Below are 15,513 nucleotides of genomic sequence, written 5' to 3' on the forward strand. Positions count from 1 at the left end.
ATAGAATGAATCTAGTGGGCTGTGATCGGAAACGTGAACGCCAAAGTTGAAACTTGGCCAAGTCTCCGTTCCCGATCCCGGGCTCCGGCAAGCTTTTCGTTAATTGTGAATGCTCACATTTAAATGTATACATTTTAACAATTTTACCGTTTTCGTTCCGATTCTCGGTTCCGGTTTATTGTGAACCAGCCTTTATACGTAAAGGTGTCCCGTACACACGCCACGAAGGCGTTTGGGAAGCATGGAGGTAGATCTCTTTGTTTTCTTCACCTCGGCACTAGAATGAGGCACTGCCTTGTACCTCCAGGGAAGTCCACGTACTCATTTCGACTGAGTGAACCTCGGGGCCGTTTCGTAAGTTCCGACGAGAAAATTCCGTCACCACCTGTGATCGAACCCCGGACCATACAGTCAGTGGCCACTCGTTCTACCAGCTGAGCTACCCTGGCGCCAAAGAAGGCCTATGCAGAAAATAAATGTTAAATTATGATGATATGACTGGACCTGGAACTTCAGGGCACATTCATTTCATTTAGTGTTCTGCCCAAGGACAGGTCTTTCACTGCAAACCCAGCTTTCTCCAATCGTATGGATAGCACAGATGTGATAGAATAATCATTGTAGAGATTAAGAGCAGTCTTATTCTTGTTGCAGTGAAGTAGATTTTTATATACCAAAATAGGCATTTTAGGCACTAAATTATCGAGCTGATAATTATGCTGAGCTAGTATATAATATGCTTAGAGCATTTCAGAATCTAGGTTGTCGCATGTCTTTAAAAATTCAATTTCTTAACCCACATCTTGACTTTTTTTCCCCATCACATTTCGGCGAATATGGTGAGAGGTCCCATCAGCACATATCAACGATGGAATCCAGGTACCAGGGTCAATACGGTCCGAGCGTGATGGGTGATTTCTGCTGGTTCATACAGCGATGAACCACATGCCAACATAAGCGAAAAAGCAAAGGTCTCAAGCACTTTTAACAGAGTTTTAGTGCTTACTACATATTGTAAGTGTATATCTTCTAATAAATGTAGTGCTTAAAATAGTATATTAATTTACAAAGAATATATAAACCAAACTCAATTTATATATCGACTTTATAATACAGGTATGTACTGAACAGTAAGATTTAGAATTAATGTTACAGTCCCATAACTAAAACACCTGATGTGCTAAGATAAATCTGATTACAGATCTGGAATCAGCGCATCGATTTCAATATAGAATACTTGAAATATCCTCTATAGCAGACAAAAGCTTTTTTTTGTAGACTACTGTAATTAAGGATAAAAGACAAAACTTGAAAGTGGATAAGGTGAGAAATAATAATAATAATACTAATAATAATAATAATAATAATAATAATAATAATAATAATAATCATCATCATCATCATCATCATCAATTTTCTGTTGCGTAGTTAAAGCCATTGTAAAATATTCTCTCAAACTTGCACAACAGTTAATGGTCTCTGTATAAACATCAGTGGTTTTGACATAAGTGTAAGAACAAAAGTGAAACATGTACTGTCGGTCAGGTTTATTACAGGACTCAGTGGTCTACTGGGTGAAGGAAAGTCCAGGTTTTTCAGAGCTGAAATGTGTGCATTAAACCATGGAAAGTAAAAGTGAACATCGCCCAGATGAAATTGAGAATAATGTAAGTTTAGCCGCGCCCATCTATTCTCTGTAAAGATATACTTTCTCAACTTATAAAATGATAAATAACACTGGTCTACAGTGATTTTGCTACTGAACGAAAACATGTGTACCAATCCTAATTTGAGTATGCTGATTACAGATCCGAAGTCCGATTTTTTTTCTATCACGGCTTTACGATGCGTGACACTACGTTCAGGTCAAAACTGAATGCTTTTGAACTCGAAGCTTGGGACACATTTGCACTAGTGTCAACTAGGTTGTCAGGAAATTATCGAGTTGATTATTATGCTGAGCTAGTACCGGGACATCACTTTATTTTTACTTGCATTTTTATTGTACCTGCGTTTATGAATGTACTTGATTCCCACCCCTTGCAGTAATATTCTTGCTCCCGTCAGCCACACAAACTTACGGCCGCTGTTGTATTCGAAGTCTGCTATTAAACAGTACAGAGTATAGTGTGTTTCATAAATATGGTTGCGTTTTCTGTAGAAGGAAGAGCCTATATTATTGATGCTTATTTCCAGGGGCAGGTATTTATGGAGATTAATTTTATTATTTGTGTGTTTTTTTTTAAATATTGGTGTCGGCGGAGATTGTTGGAGACTAATTTGTACTCTTGTTGGATATTAATGGAAATTTTGGGAACTACAATTATTTTGGAATTGGAGTTTTAACTCAGTATGAATATTACTTTCCAAATAATTAATTAACATTAAGGGTTCGTTGGATTCTGGTAAAGGTGCGGTATGGCCAATAGACAATATTTGTTGGATTGAGACTGTATTTAACACACATTCATTAAAAACGGAAAAAAAAAAACTTGCATCCCTCAAATTAATACTTTTAAATTATTAGTGAAATGTTGAATTCTTCGTCTTTTGAGTTCACTAATGTAATCAGAACACCTGAAATACCATGTAATGTAGCCTATGAATGTGCAACAAATTCAAATGAAAAAATGTCCGAAAAAAATTCATTGTCAGAATATGAAATTCGCTATTAGAACTCTATTTCGCGATTTGTCGTGATTGTTTTATCCCCATATTATTAATCAGATTTACTTAATTCGTAAAGATTAGTAAAAATCTATTGTATGTCTATTTTGTCGTGATTTTCGCGATCTCTGTAAATACCCGGCCCTGCTTATTTCGCACAGGTACGGTGTGTAGCATGACTGAATAACTTTATCTGTGTGGACTGAGCAGAAGTGAAGATTAGAGTTACCGAAAGTACGGTAATATGTTGAATAAAGTAGCCATTTCTAATGAATAAAACCGTCTGAAGAGTTGAGTTTGTGAAAAAAAAAAATGTTACTATCTATTCTATTTTGATAAGATACCGTAAAAGTAATGATCAAACTGAAAATCCTAATATCGTATTTCCCTGTAACATAAATGGATACAATACTTTTCTTTCCTCTTATAGCTAGAAAAATGATTTGTTTACATATTGCACTAGTAACACCAAACTCCTGTAATGGAAGGGGGTAACAGTGTTTCCCAGTATAGCCAGGTTAATGTTAAAAATGTTGGTAAAAATAAAGTGATGTCCCTGTATATAACATGCTTAGAGTTTTTCAGAATCTAGGTTGTCGCATATCTTTAAAAATTCAATTTCTTCATTCACATCTTGACTTTTTTCATCAAATCTCGGCGCTGTGAGTGACGAATATGGTGAGAGGTTCCATCAGAACATATTACCTGAAGAATAATATTGTGCTAACCTTGCGGAATATAAAACGCCAAAAACAGGTATATTTTATAGGCTCACCCAGTATATTTCAAAGAAAGTTATGAATGGAGGTACATTTGTTACTAAGAATTTACAGTATAGTAATGATAGTATATTGTCTCAGCCCACTCCATTCTTAACTATAAGAGTTATTTGGAGATGAGAAGAGGATGGAACGTGGATAATGGGGCAATGTTGGGGTGTGAATGACAGAGGAAAGCTGTTCACAGCAGCAGTGGGATGACCATTGGGAAGGAGATCAGAAGGAAGAGATTAAAATGACAGTGTGGCCGTGAAAAGAAAATTGAGGGGGAAAGAGGAAAAAAGATTAATGGGAAGAACAGAATGTGGAGGGTGAGTAGGACGGAAGAGGAAGGACAGGGTAAAGGAGAGGAGAATAAAGAGAAATGCAAGAAAGAGGTAGACAATGGGCGATTCTCCATGAGAACTCAGATACCAGCAGCTGCTCTAATTGAAAACCCTTCGGGTTAGGGTAACATGTAGTATGCGAGTTCGAATCTCAGTACAGGTACAGATTTCTTGTCCCACCGGTTTGTTCTTCATAACTTATAACTAGAACATTAACCTCTGAGTGTTACTCACGTTGATGACCACCCTCTCACAGAAGTCGTGGTCGTGTGGGATAGGCTCGAAGTGCTGCACGCCAGTGAACTGGCTGTGAGGGGTCGGCCCGTCCTCGTCCTGGCTGCTGAGTTTGGGCAGCGACCTGCAACACAACACGCAGTCACTCAGCTTGGCGTTGTATTGCAAAGCAAACATTCTCAAGTTCCAGCTAAACCTGATATACATAATATAAGTAGACGAGTTCAGGGATTTATGCATCTGGTTTTTAATTTTTAGCTTAATTTCACTTTATCTTGACGTGAATACATATTTGTTTAAAGTACAATTTAACAGTTGTAGCGTAACACGAAGTTCAACAAGCCTCCGCTAGATGAGGCATATGCCACAGCCAGTGAGCTCTATAATATATTGAAGATCACGTAAGAGTAGTTCCTAAAAGGCTAATTTGGCCGTCTCTTCAGTGTTGCCAACTAATACGAGATATCACCAAAAGAGTGTAAAATCACAATGCCAAGTACTATAATAATAATAATAATAATAATAATAATAATAATAATAATGATGATGGATGAGGATGATGATGGTGTTGATGTTGAATTTGATGATGGTAATAGTAATGGTAATAGTAATAATGATAATGATAATGATAATAATAATGATGATAATGATTATAATAATGATAATGATAATAATGATAATAATAATGATAATAATGATAATGATAATGATAATAATGATAATGATAATAATAATAATAATAATAATAATAATAATAATAATAATAATAATAATAATAATATAGTATTAACAATAACGATATCTTGCTTATTTACCACATCTCATCTTTATGTTGAGGAGGTGTTTTCTAAAAGCTTCAATAATTTGTGAAAGAGTGTATTTTTCTTCTGGATCTCTCGCACATTATGTTAGTAGTTAGCAGATTAATGTATGATCTAATATTAAAATGTATTTTTGTGACAACATTAAATTTATTGCTTTGATTACACAGTTTACGATTCACGAGACCTAACCTAAAAATGTATTTTGTTTGATCACATGAAATGATTAGTACGAATTCCGAAAACGAATGCCACTTTGAAATGTATGATTTAGAATATTTACTCCATGATTGTAATAAAAGTCTAAACACGAAAGAAATTAAATAAAATATGAAATGGTATTTCTATCGATTACCCAGGGGCATATATCACACGAAGTATGTTATATTTTTTTGTGCGAGATCGTGCGTATTTGCTTGTTTTCCGCACAGACCCAATACGCGGAAAGTGTGAAATACCACATTCAGTATTCCCAAGGTAACACACATAACAATTTCCCTCTTCTTACCGCTTAAGCGCGACATTCATTTTACTGCTTTAGGCTTTTAACATATTATTTTTAGAGACGTTTAACATAGTAATAATTATAAATTGGAAACTTACCACTGCAATTTCACCTAAATTGCAATGTTAATTATTGTTTTTAAATATTTGCAAAAATTAAGTAAAGTCTACTACTCCACGAAACTTATTGCATTCCTGATACAAGTAACATTAAGGAAGCCGTGAAAAAATCAACAAGATTCCAGATGCCGATGTTATTACTGCAATATGTTATATACATAATATTGTTAAAATATTAAAATGAAAAATAAATCATTACATAACCTTACCGTTTGTTTTAAGTTCGCATTTATAGACTGGGGGGGGAAAAAAACATACGTATATCACGGCCTGCTGGAGTATAGATTTTTTTGTTTTCTAAAGTTGCCGTCATTAAACAGAAACCAAGATGGAGATTTCATTACAACTAATTAGAAATTCGTCTTTCAGGTATGTAATAAACGATCTTCGCACAAAATAATGTACGATACACGAGCGGTATGTTTGTTTTCATGTTCTCGGAAATTAAAAAAAGCTCAACTACGTTTCGCTTTTTCAATCTTTTCCTCGACCATGAAAACGTCAACATACCGCTCTTGTAACGTATATTACTATTACACTTAGCCTACCTGACTATAATCTTGAATTGTAATTACAACACAAAGCAACACATACAATAACTATTATGTATTAATATTAATACTGATATTAATTAATTATTAGTATGTTCAATTTCACTAGCTTCCAGTAATCGCCTCAGAAATCTAGAACAATTTGAATTTTCAGAATTTAAACTACTGACAAGTTGTGTCACTGCTGCCAACATAACAGTTATAAAATCGCTACCAGTTATAGTATTTCTCAGTACCGAAATTCGAAACGAAGTTGGCAAAAGAAAATTCAACCTGCAAACTAGAAAATCACCATAATACACTAACTTATATGTAGTAATAGGGGAAAAATGGTTAAGTTTCACCCTTAGGATATGAAGTAAGTTGATCTGGACTATACACTGCAGGCACCACCACAATGCTCTTTCCTGTCTAAAAGCGTGACTATAAAAAGTTAACAGTTGAAGTCTGGTTTCCGTTCAGTGGTGCTGAAAAGCAAGACGTTCATCATTCAAGCTCGATCTTAATTTTGATTTCTGAATTTTCATTTTAGTTGAAACAAGGCTAGAGAATCTCGTAGGCCATTTTCTTTAATTCGAGATTCTCACCCTAACAAATCAGTACATATTATTCTTCAATAAATTTCATCTTATGTAATAATAGTACATTATGCAACGAGCCTATAATGAAGGTAATTAAGAAGCGAGTATGGATATTTATGAAACGAGCGCAAGCGAGTTTCATAATTTTCATACGAGCTTCTTAATTACCATTATAGGCGAGTTTCATACGACTTTTTATGCTCGACCATATTTCTAACTTGATATTATTAATTTTCTTTGTATCTGACCTTGGCCAATGTCCCGTATGTTGTGAGATGTGCGCAGACGCGAAAGTATTGATTTTTTCCGAGGAACAGATGTTCACATTGACCTTGCTAGGCCATAAGAACCTAAAGAGATAACATTGAAATTAAATTAGACATTGAAAAACGAGATGACAAATTGAATTTATTTGAATATTATTTACAATTAACGCTAATTATTATAGTAACAGAACATAACCTTCTGCGACAGTATTGGATTTCCAGCCTCCGTGACTTTTCGCTAATTCTCTTTCGATTGCATATCCGAGAATAATCGATACTTGCGGTTTTATAACGGTAGAAAGCTGACCTGTCATTGGCTGAACAGTTGTAACCTGAGTCGTCATTGGCTGAAAGACCTGACCTTTAATGAGTAGGTGTACTTTAATGACATGCATTAAAGGTCTGCTACCAGGTGTATAATTACTACATTTCGGCATGGCCGAGCATAAAGAAAATTTTCCAACTAATTCAGCCATACACAGTACATCACATAGGAAATGCGTTGAAATGAAATCTGAGGAACCATCTACTACATCATCATCATCATCATCATTTAGTTGTGCGGGAAACGTTTTGCAAAGACATGTGCAACATGATGCTCAGTGCAAATATTCCTCTAAAGAAATTGAGTGATCCACAGTTTAGATGTTTTCTTCAGAAATTCTCTCGATACAAAAACTGTTTAAGCGATAGGTGAAGACGATTCAGCTTCGACAACTTAAGAACAGAAGTTTACTGAAACGCCGGTAATTCCATCAATGATGACGAGGTATGTGCTACAGTACGTCATTTTTCTTCTCCTTCTGATTGTATGGAGATACAGTAGCATATTGACGTCGTCTGTTTACGTTTAAAACCTGTTGAGCCAATGGTCTGAATGAAGAAAATGTAACATATAGTAAATGTGCACCTACATTCAACGATAAGTCATCTCGCGTCCACTGTCTACTTATAATACTTACAAACTCTTTGCTTCTGTTCATCAAAAAGTATATCGTATAATTATAAAATGCCTTTGGTAGCCATTGCGAACTACGTCGGATCTCTAATAATGAAATATCAATATGAAATTTCAGAATATAATATTGCAATCAACAAAATTCCGGACATTTAACGTTCTGAAAACAATTTAATTTTTTTCCTGCATAGGGGTCTGATTTCCTGACAATCCGAAAAAATTCCGGACGGTTGGCAACATTAAAGGCTGGTTCACAATAAACCGGAAACGAGAATCGGAACGAAAACGGTAAAATTGTTAAAATGTGTACATTTAAATGTGAGCATTCACAATTAACGAAAAGCTTGCCGGAGCCCGGGATCGGGAACGGAGAGTTGGCCAAGTTTCAACTTTGGCGTTCACGTTTCCGATCACAGCCCACTAGATTCATTCTATTGCCATCTAAAAGCAATTTTGTCGTATATTTTGTAGCAAGAAGACCGTGACATAACCTATGCATTATTTTGTTCTGTGCTGTGCATCATGGAGCAAGTTTTATTTGACGAGATTCTAATATTGAGTGTTGAGGAAAATCCTCACGTTTGCGATAAGCGGCGCACCTCGTATAAAGATGAGAAAATGAAGGAGAACACGTGGCTTTCAATAGCTGCATCTTTGAACACCGATCGTAAGTGAATCATATTTTATTACTGTATTGGTTGTATTACACACTACATATTCATGCTTCAATTCAATAACTACTGTTGTGTTCATTTTTGTTCTATTACAAATGTTTCTTCTCTAATTATTTTACGTTATGGTAGACTTAAAATAGGTTGTGATAATAAAGATGCAAGGGCATATTTATAGCACCGTACCTAATGAAATGTTTCAGTTGAAATTTCGAAGTTGGTTAACCTGTGTTTATGTTGGCTGCCTTGTACTCATGAGAGAACGCCATTGGTCTATTATACACAAATAACATCAGAATGCGTAATATCGACTTTACATATCGTTATTGACATGCATATCGATATGCATAGTCGTCTACGTTCTCGGTTTATTGTGAATCAAAAGTTTTCATATTCACGTCCTCTGTTTCTCGTTTTCACTCTGGTTCTCGTTCCCGGTTTATTGTGAACCAGCCTTAATTCTGACTTATTGTTCGTGGCTTCCCGAACGACAGTGCTGTCCTCTGTTGGAAGACAAGAGAGATGATTTTGGCAACGCGCGGAATATGTATGTGATATGCCAAGAAAAAGTAAATTAATAAAGTGATAAGGACGTAGAGTAGTAAGGACGACGAGGACAGCTGAATGGAGCGGGGGAGTGTGACGTTTCATTCCACGCAAGGACGATGCGTATTATTAGCCTGGACAATCTTGTCCAATCGTCCGCAACTCACAGGGTTATGAAAGAAGCAGAGCTGAGATTTATGGTGACAGGGTTGTGAAGAGGAACCGCAATGAAAATACAGGGTGCGGCCGTGTTCGTGGCGCATTCTTAGACGCTTAGCATAAGTCAGCCGTGGCGAAAATGTGATTGTGCGCCGAGCCACTGTGTAACCTGCAACGTGCATAGCACCTATCGAGGGAGGCGGACACCCGAAGGGGAAGTAAAACAACAGTCTGACTTATTAACGGATTTTCATTTTGCTTACGTCAAGCACTTAAATATAATTTTATACAGTACAAGGCTACAAACTAATGTTTAGTACGTGTAACGAAGAAAGAAATGAACAATAAATGAACAATATCACAACCTAAAATTAACTGTCTTCAGAATGTCTCTGCGAGAGAGTTTCAAAATCAGGAATTATGTCACTCGTAGTTGATCAGTCATGATCTAAATTTGGTTTTTATTATTTTCATTGTTGAAAATAATTTTTCACAAACGTTAGTTGTACCGAACATGGCTTCAACAGAGCAAGCGAAAGAACGAAGCTTCGAATATTTATTTTAATAATGACCTCATCAACATTATATTCAAGGAGACGATTCGGCATGCTAATAAGTGTTCACAGAATGCTGAAAATAATTCGTGGCGGCCTACTACAGACTCTGAAATACGTGTACTTTTAGGCATAGTGATACTGCAGAACATTATTCACAAACCTGAAGAACAGATGTACTGGTACAAATATTCAATGACTGCTACACCATTCTTCTCATATAGGAGAGCAGATACTACTGTCCGGAATGCAATCTGCCACTGTGCGTAATACCCTGCTTTCGAGTCTATCACACGACAAGCAACATTTAACGCCTTGATAACAGCACTGGTATTGTACCTCATAAATTAATCCATGAATAACATAAGTTGGAAAATAGTTCAGGAGAAAATCAAAGTGGGACAACTACCAGAGCTGGAATCAAGGTGCACGGGATAACTCGGGATAATAATTCAGGTGTGAATGAATGTCTATTTCACAGTGATTTTTTAGGTATGTAAGAAAATTAGTGATGTACAGTGATTCTGCAATATTAAATGATCTCTTTACGAAAATAAAAAATATGATACTTTTTTTTTTTTTTCACAAAACTAGTAAAATATATAGTAAGGGAAGAGGTTAAAACAATATTTTTCTCGTTTCATGAAGTTTGCTAGTGAATGTAAACAGAATTCTTCAGAGATATCATTAAAAAGAGCGGTACACGGATGAACTCACCAGCAGGTCGTCACGGTGAGAGTTCATTTCTAATCTTAAAGTTCGCCATGACCGAGTTATCCAGCCTTCAGCTCTCTACTGTTGTACCCTCAGCGGCGATAATCAGGAATAAAATATTTACTACTAACCACCAACTACATTAGTGATCACAATTACGGCAATAAACACGCATCCGTGGAGATAAATCACACCGACGAGACATGAAAGAGGAAAGCAACGCGCATGCAAGAAAACAGACGAGCAGTTTCACATTAGAGCTCGTAGCTATGGAAACAAACACGGGTGAACAGTAGACTGCTGCTAAAAAGTGCCAAGTGACTGACTGGACCGGACGGTACAATGCATGCCATGGATGTCCAAGTCTGACATTCGTGAAACCCACGCTGACAGGTGGGCCATACTGCCTCAGCCCTTATAGAGCCAAGTCGCGGAAGAGTAGTCTGTTAACCCTTTGAAAGACAAATTAATTTTTTTACTTTTTTCATATTATGGATCATACCAAAGCTTCAATCAAGTTTTTTTTCACATTTTAACTCTGCACATAATTTCAAAACACAGATGGCACCTCTATGTATACTCAAGAGGTGGTTCCTTGATGGAATATCTATGCCATAAAATTTAGAAATAAAGAAAACGGTGGTTCTTCTGAATAATCACTATGCTTCAAAGGGTTAAGCACCCGGGACCCTGAGCTCCAAGTCCTTCTAAAATCAGCATCGAAAACTCATGCTACCCGCAACACTTCACCCCAGCCTATTTTTATTATTGCGAATGATATATGAAATTAGGGGAGGTTTAGAGTGCTTTTTTTTTCCGGAGGAGGGCCCGAAGGCAAGCACCGCAGCCTTAGGCTTATTGTACAACATCCATAATGATTGTTGAAGTCAATTTAGGATCGCTCTTCAAGCGCATGGTTCACTGCATGGTGCCATTGTATCGATTCAGCCATAGAATGCAGTTCTGACTGGAGATCATTCCTCCGCTTGCCTGCGATGTTATTCTCCAGCCTCGTCACATCAATCCATCTGTTCGCAATTTATGTGCCTGGATCTGATGTATTCTCAACCAGAAGGCCATGCCACCATCCATTCCACGACTCACAAAGGCGCCATCTATCCAAGGGAGCTACACTATCCCGATCTAACCGCAATTCGCTTATTGAAGCCCCTGCAGTTTTTATGGGATATGTGCAGCTCCCGCAGATAGATGCCGCCTATAGGCAGATCCTGGAATCACGTCCGCCATGTCCTCCTGGTCGAACTGTAACTATTGAAGATGATTAATGAAATGATAGTGAAAGCGAAACGAGTCCGAGGTCCAACGCCGAAAGTTACCCAGCTATTCTGCTTCGAGTGGTTGAGGGAAAACCTCAGAAAAAAAACCCAATCTGGTAACTTGTCCCGACCAGGATTTGAACCCGGGGCCGCTCGTTTTACGGTCTCACTACAGCGGTGGACGTGGAGAATGTTGGTGGAATCAGGAGTACCCCGAGAAAACCCCTCTGCGACGTTTGATTTGTCCACCACAAATTCCATCACGACTTGACTGAGGATCGAACCCGGACCGTCTGGATGAAAGACCAGCGCACTAGCTCTTGAGCCGCAGACGCGAAAACTGTCACGTGACGAGAGCTCCAACGACTGCAAATATTTTTTCCGATACTATCTAAAAGTCAAGACTTTTGAGATATAAGCCTGTTTTTGTTTTTAGTTTCGAATTCTTATAAATTTTCTTCGATGCCATTTACTTTTAAAACTAAATTTTCAATACTTATGCATTATAATTGAAGCGGTTATGCGAAGAAGGGAGCAACTCTGACTTGAAAATTTTACATTAGAAACAAAGAACTGAATATCTCAAAATTAATTCTTTAACATAATATAGAATATTTAAAACACTTCCAAGAGGATATGATATAATTTTATTCTGTCTGTGACTACTCGAAAAGGGTAAATTATTATTTGAAAATAACGTAATTGGGCCACTACTATTCTACAGATAAAATTCCTCTTAAATCCTTATTTGAATTCTAAGCTATTACATTAAGTAAATTGAAACAGATGAGGCATCAAACTAAGAAAACTGGAATTCCAAACTACAATAAGCACCATATTGTGTACGTCCCGAGTTGTATTAATGAAATAATAGTTTCATAAATTGTAGCTGGCAGAATAGCTAACTGCAAATGACACTAAAAAAATGTAATGCGGTGTTGGTACAATAAGGTCCTAAAAACAATAATTGGGCTCTTCTTCTACCAATCGAGATATTCATCACGTGTCTTCTGCTGGAATTGTAAATGACTGGGACCTTTTTATACTGACCAGAGAAGTAGGGTAAACCATACAGTTATTGGCCACCTTATAGTGATTGGTCAACTGAAATTAATTTGTTAATTTTCCGCTTATTTGTAAACGAAATTCTTGCTTTTTATGCTCTGTAGCAGCATTTGTTATCCTTGTTTGTGGTTGCATATCGTTTTTCTTCCGAAAGATACCGGCACTAGTTGCAATGATGAATTGTACAGGGACATCATTTTATTTTTACTAACATTTTTAATATTAACCTGTCTATACCTTTAGAGAACCGGAAACACCGCTTGCTCCCCCCTTCAAGACTGGAGTTCGATGATTCTGGCGTAAAACACAAATCACTCTACTAGGTATAGGAAGGAAGAAAAGTAGTTCATCCATTTACGTAAACTAGGGAATATCGCGATTTTGAGTTTGATAATTTTCATTAGGTTTTTCTTTAATCAAAGTACAGTACTGTATTAAGAATAAGTGTTTTTACTCACGAAGTGAGTTATCCATGCGAACGTATTCATTATGCAGTGTATATTATACTGTCTACAGCACATTAGCGTACAATATAGAGAAAGAAGTTAAATTGAAAAATAATCATAATATGAATATTTAAACACAATTTTGAAAATGGTGGCCGTTCATTTCGATACAGGCTTCAGTTCTAATGTGCATATTATCGCACTATAGACTATTGCATCTAATTCCAATTGCCAGTTTCGTCCTTCGTACTAGTAACTCATGTTGAAATAATTCTGTACCTACTCTACGTACTGTAAATTCAATCTTCACTTCTGCCCGACCCGAAAATATAAAATTACTCAGACATGCTATCTACTGTCCGTCCAAGTGGTTATGCCGTAGGATTGTAGAAAGGGAGGAAATCACGTGAGAGTTAATTACTTAACGAGGCCCTTTTATTTAAGTTAAATTAAACAGCTGTATAATATTACGTAAACTTCCAATTCCTAAGAGAAATTAATGTTTTCAGAAAAGAGCTAAGACAACCCAGCTATTATAGAGGGGCGAGCAGAAGCAGGTGGGGGAAATCGGGATGCGACGTAGGCAAACGGACAGTACCTGTGCGAAAATATGATTCAATATTGAAAGCTCTTTCGTCACTGGAAAACGCGAACATATTTCTGGAACGTACTATACTCAGTAACTCAGTACTGCTTACTATCTGCGGTCTTGGTTCTGTGTGGAGTTGGAACTTCCTTAGTAGGAGGGGTGGGAGTGAAGTACATTAAAAAACTCAGGTACAATAAAAATTGAAGTAAAAATAAAATGATGTCCCTGTATATCTTGGTGTGGAGATTTTCTTGAATTTCGAGGCATGTCTTAAAATTCTGTTAAGTAACAGTCTTTCCTTAAATTTATTTTTTGTCATTAAAATATGTTACAAGCACTTGTATTATATACAAGCTTGTTCATCAATGATAGTAAATGTTATTTAACTTATTGTTCTGTTAAAACAGAATGCATCGTGCGTGAAAATGATGTGGCCAGTCACTGTATTATGAAATGTACATACTTTCAGTAATTGGCCACGTGGCCTATCATTGTAATGTGCACTGGCCAATTACTGTACGAATTTAATGCAGGTGCAGACAATATTATTCAAGATGCCTAAGCAACACAAAAAACCATATGACAGTTAATGCCGTTAATGAATTGCAGATTAACGGTCTTGCTGTACGTACCAGAGTGCTGCATTGGAGTTAAATCGCTCGCTTGAACTCGGTCGAATGTCGTACCCTCGAGTGAGGTAAGATCGGTCGTGATACGCTCGCAATAAATAGAAGCACAGTACAAGGTCATCTCACCGACATGTCTTATCTTGTATGGAAGGCGACAGATAAGATACACATATGTTTTGCTCACACGGTAAAAATAAGGCTTTATTTTCTGCGTTTATGACAAACGTTTAATGGAACGTACCAAAATAGTAACATGAAGTTATAAATAAAATAGTATGAAAAACTTCGATATACAGTTATTATTGCTAATTAATAATTATTCAATATTTGATTTACCACATATATAATATGATAGGTCCATACATAGTGTTCCGCCTATATACTGCGACAATGTAGAAACGTTTTACAAAATATTATTGATATAGCAGTAGATTAATAACAATATTAGTACAGAGATAACGTCACAGAAAATATAATAAAACGAATAATCATGCTGCACAACTGTTACAGACGCAAAGATTGATACATTAATTATTAGAGATTATTATTATTATTATTATTATTATTATTATTATTATTATTATTATTATTATTACTAGAAAACTTGATACAGTTCTTGCATTATCGTGAATGTGTCCTCCGTTTATAATAATTACATTTACATCCAATAACATCTATCAGATGTGGAAAAAAAAAGCATTTACCTGCAACATTTATATTACATTTTAAAGCAAGTTTTGTAGTTGTAGTATGGAGAGGTTAGATAAACACTGCAAAGTTTTGAAATGATAAACATCTATGATGTTACTACACAGTTCATCACTGTAACAAGAACGAATGTCTAAAGCTCGGCTTATACCGTTCGAGGATTTATCGCTCGCGACAATTTTACCCGTCATGCATGTGCGCTACCTATCGGATTATGCTATGAACTACTTGGCGCTCGAGCGAAAACGTCCGATGCAGACCTCTGGTACGTACATTCCTTGAACTACTCTTCAGTTTCAATTTTTAAAAATCCTGGGTGTCTCCTATAAAATTGAGTACCGGCTCTTT

The 15,513-nt window shown here is 36.4% G+C and overlaps 1 protein-coding gene across 4 annotated transcripts in view; it reads right to left on the reverse strand.

Moving 5' to 3' along the window:
• Positions 1–15,513, reverse strand: part of Sh (Potassium voltage-gated channel protein Shaker) — a 627,168-nt gene that overhangs the window by 137,220 nt on the left and 474,435 nt on the right. For all 4 annotated transcript variants that reach the window (XR_011332902.1, XM_069830140.1, XM_069830138.1 and 1 more), the window contains exon 2: positions 4,007–4,130. Coding sequence is in view for 3 of the 4 variants with exons in the window: in XM_069830140.1 (XP_069686241.1) it covers positions 4,007–4,130 (124 nt within the window). In the remaining variant the exon portion in view is untranslated. The remainder of the gene's footprint in view (positions 1–4,006; positions 4,131–15,513) is intronic.

Source organism: Periplaneta americana, chromosome 7 (genome assembly GCF_040183065.1).
Source record: "Periplaneta americana isolate PAMFEO1 chromosome 7, P.americana_PAMFEO1_priV1, whole genome shotgun sequence".
Classification (NCBI taxonomy): Eukaryota; Metazoa; Arthropoda; class Insecta; order Blattodea; family Blattidae; genus Periplaneta; species Periplaneta americana.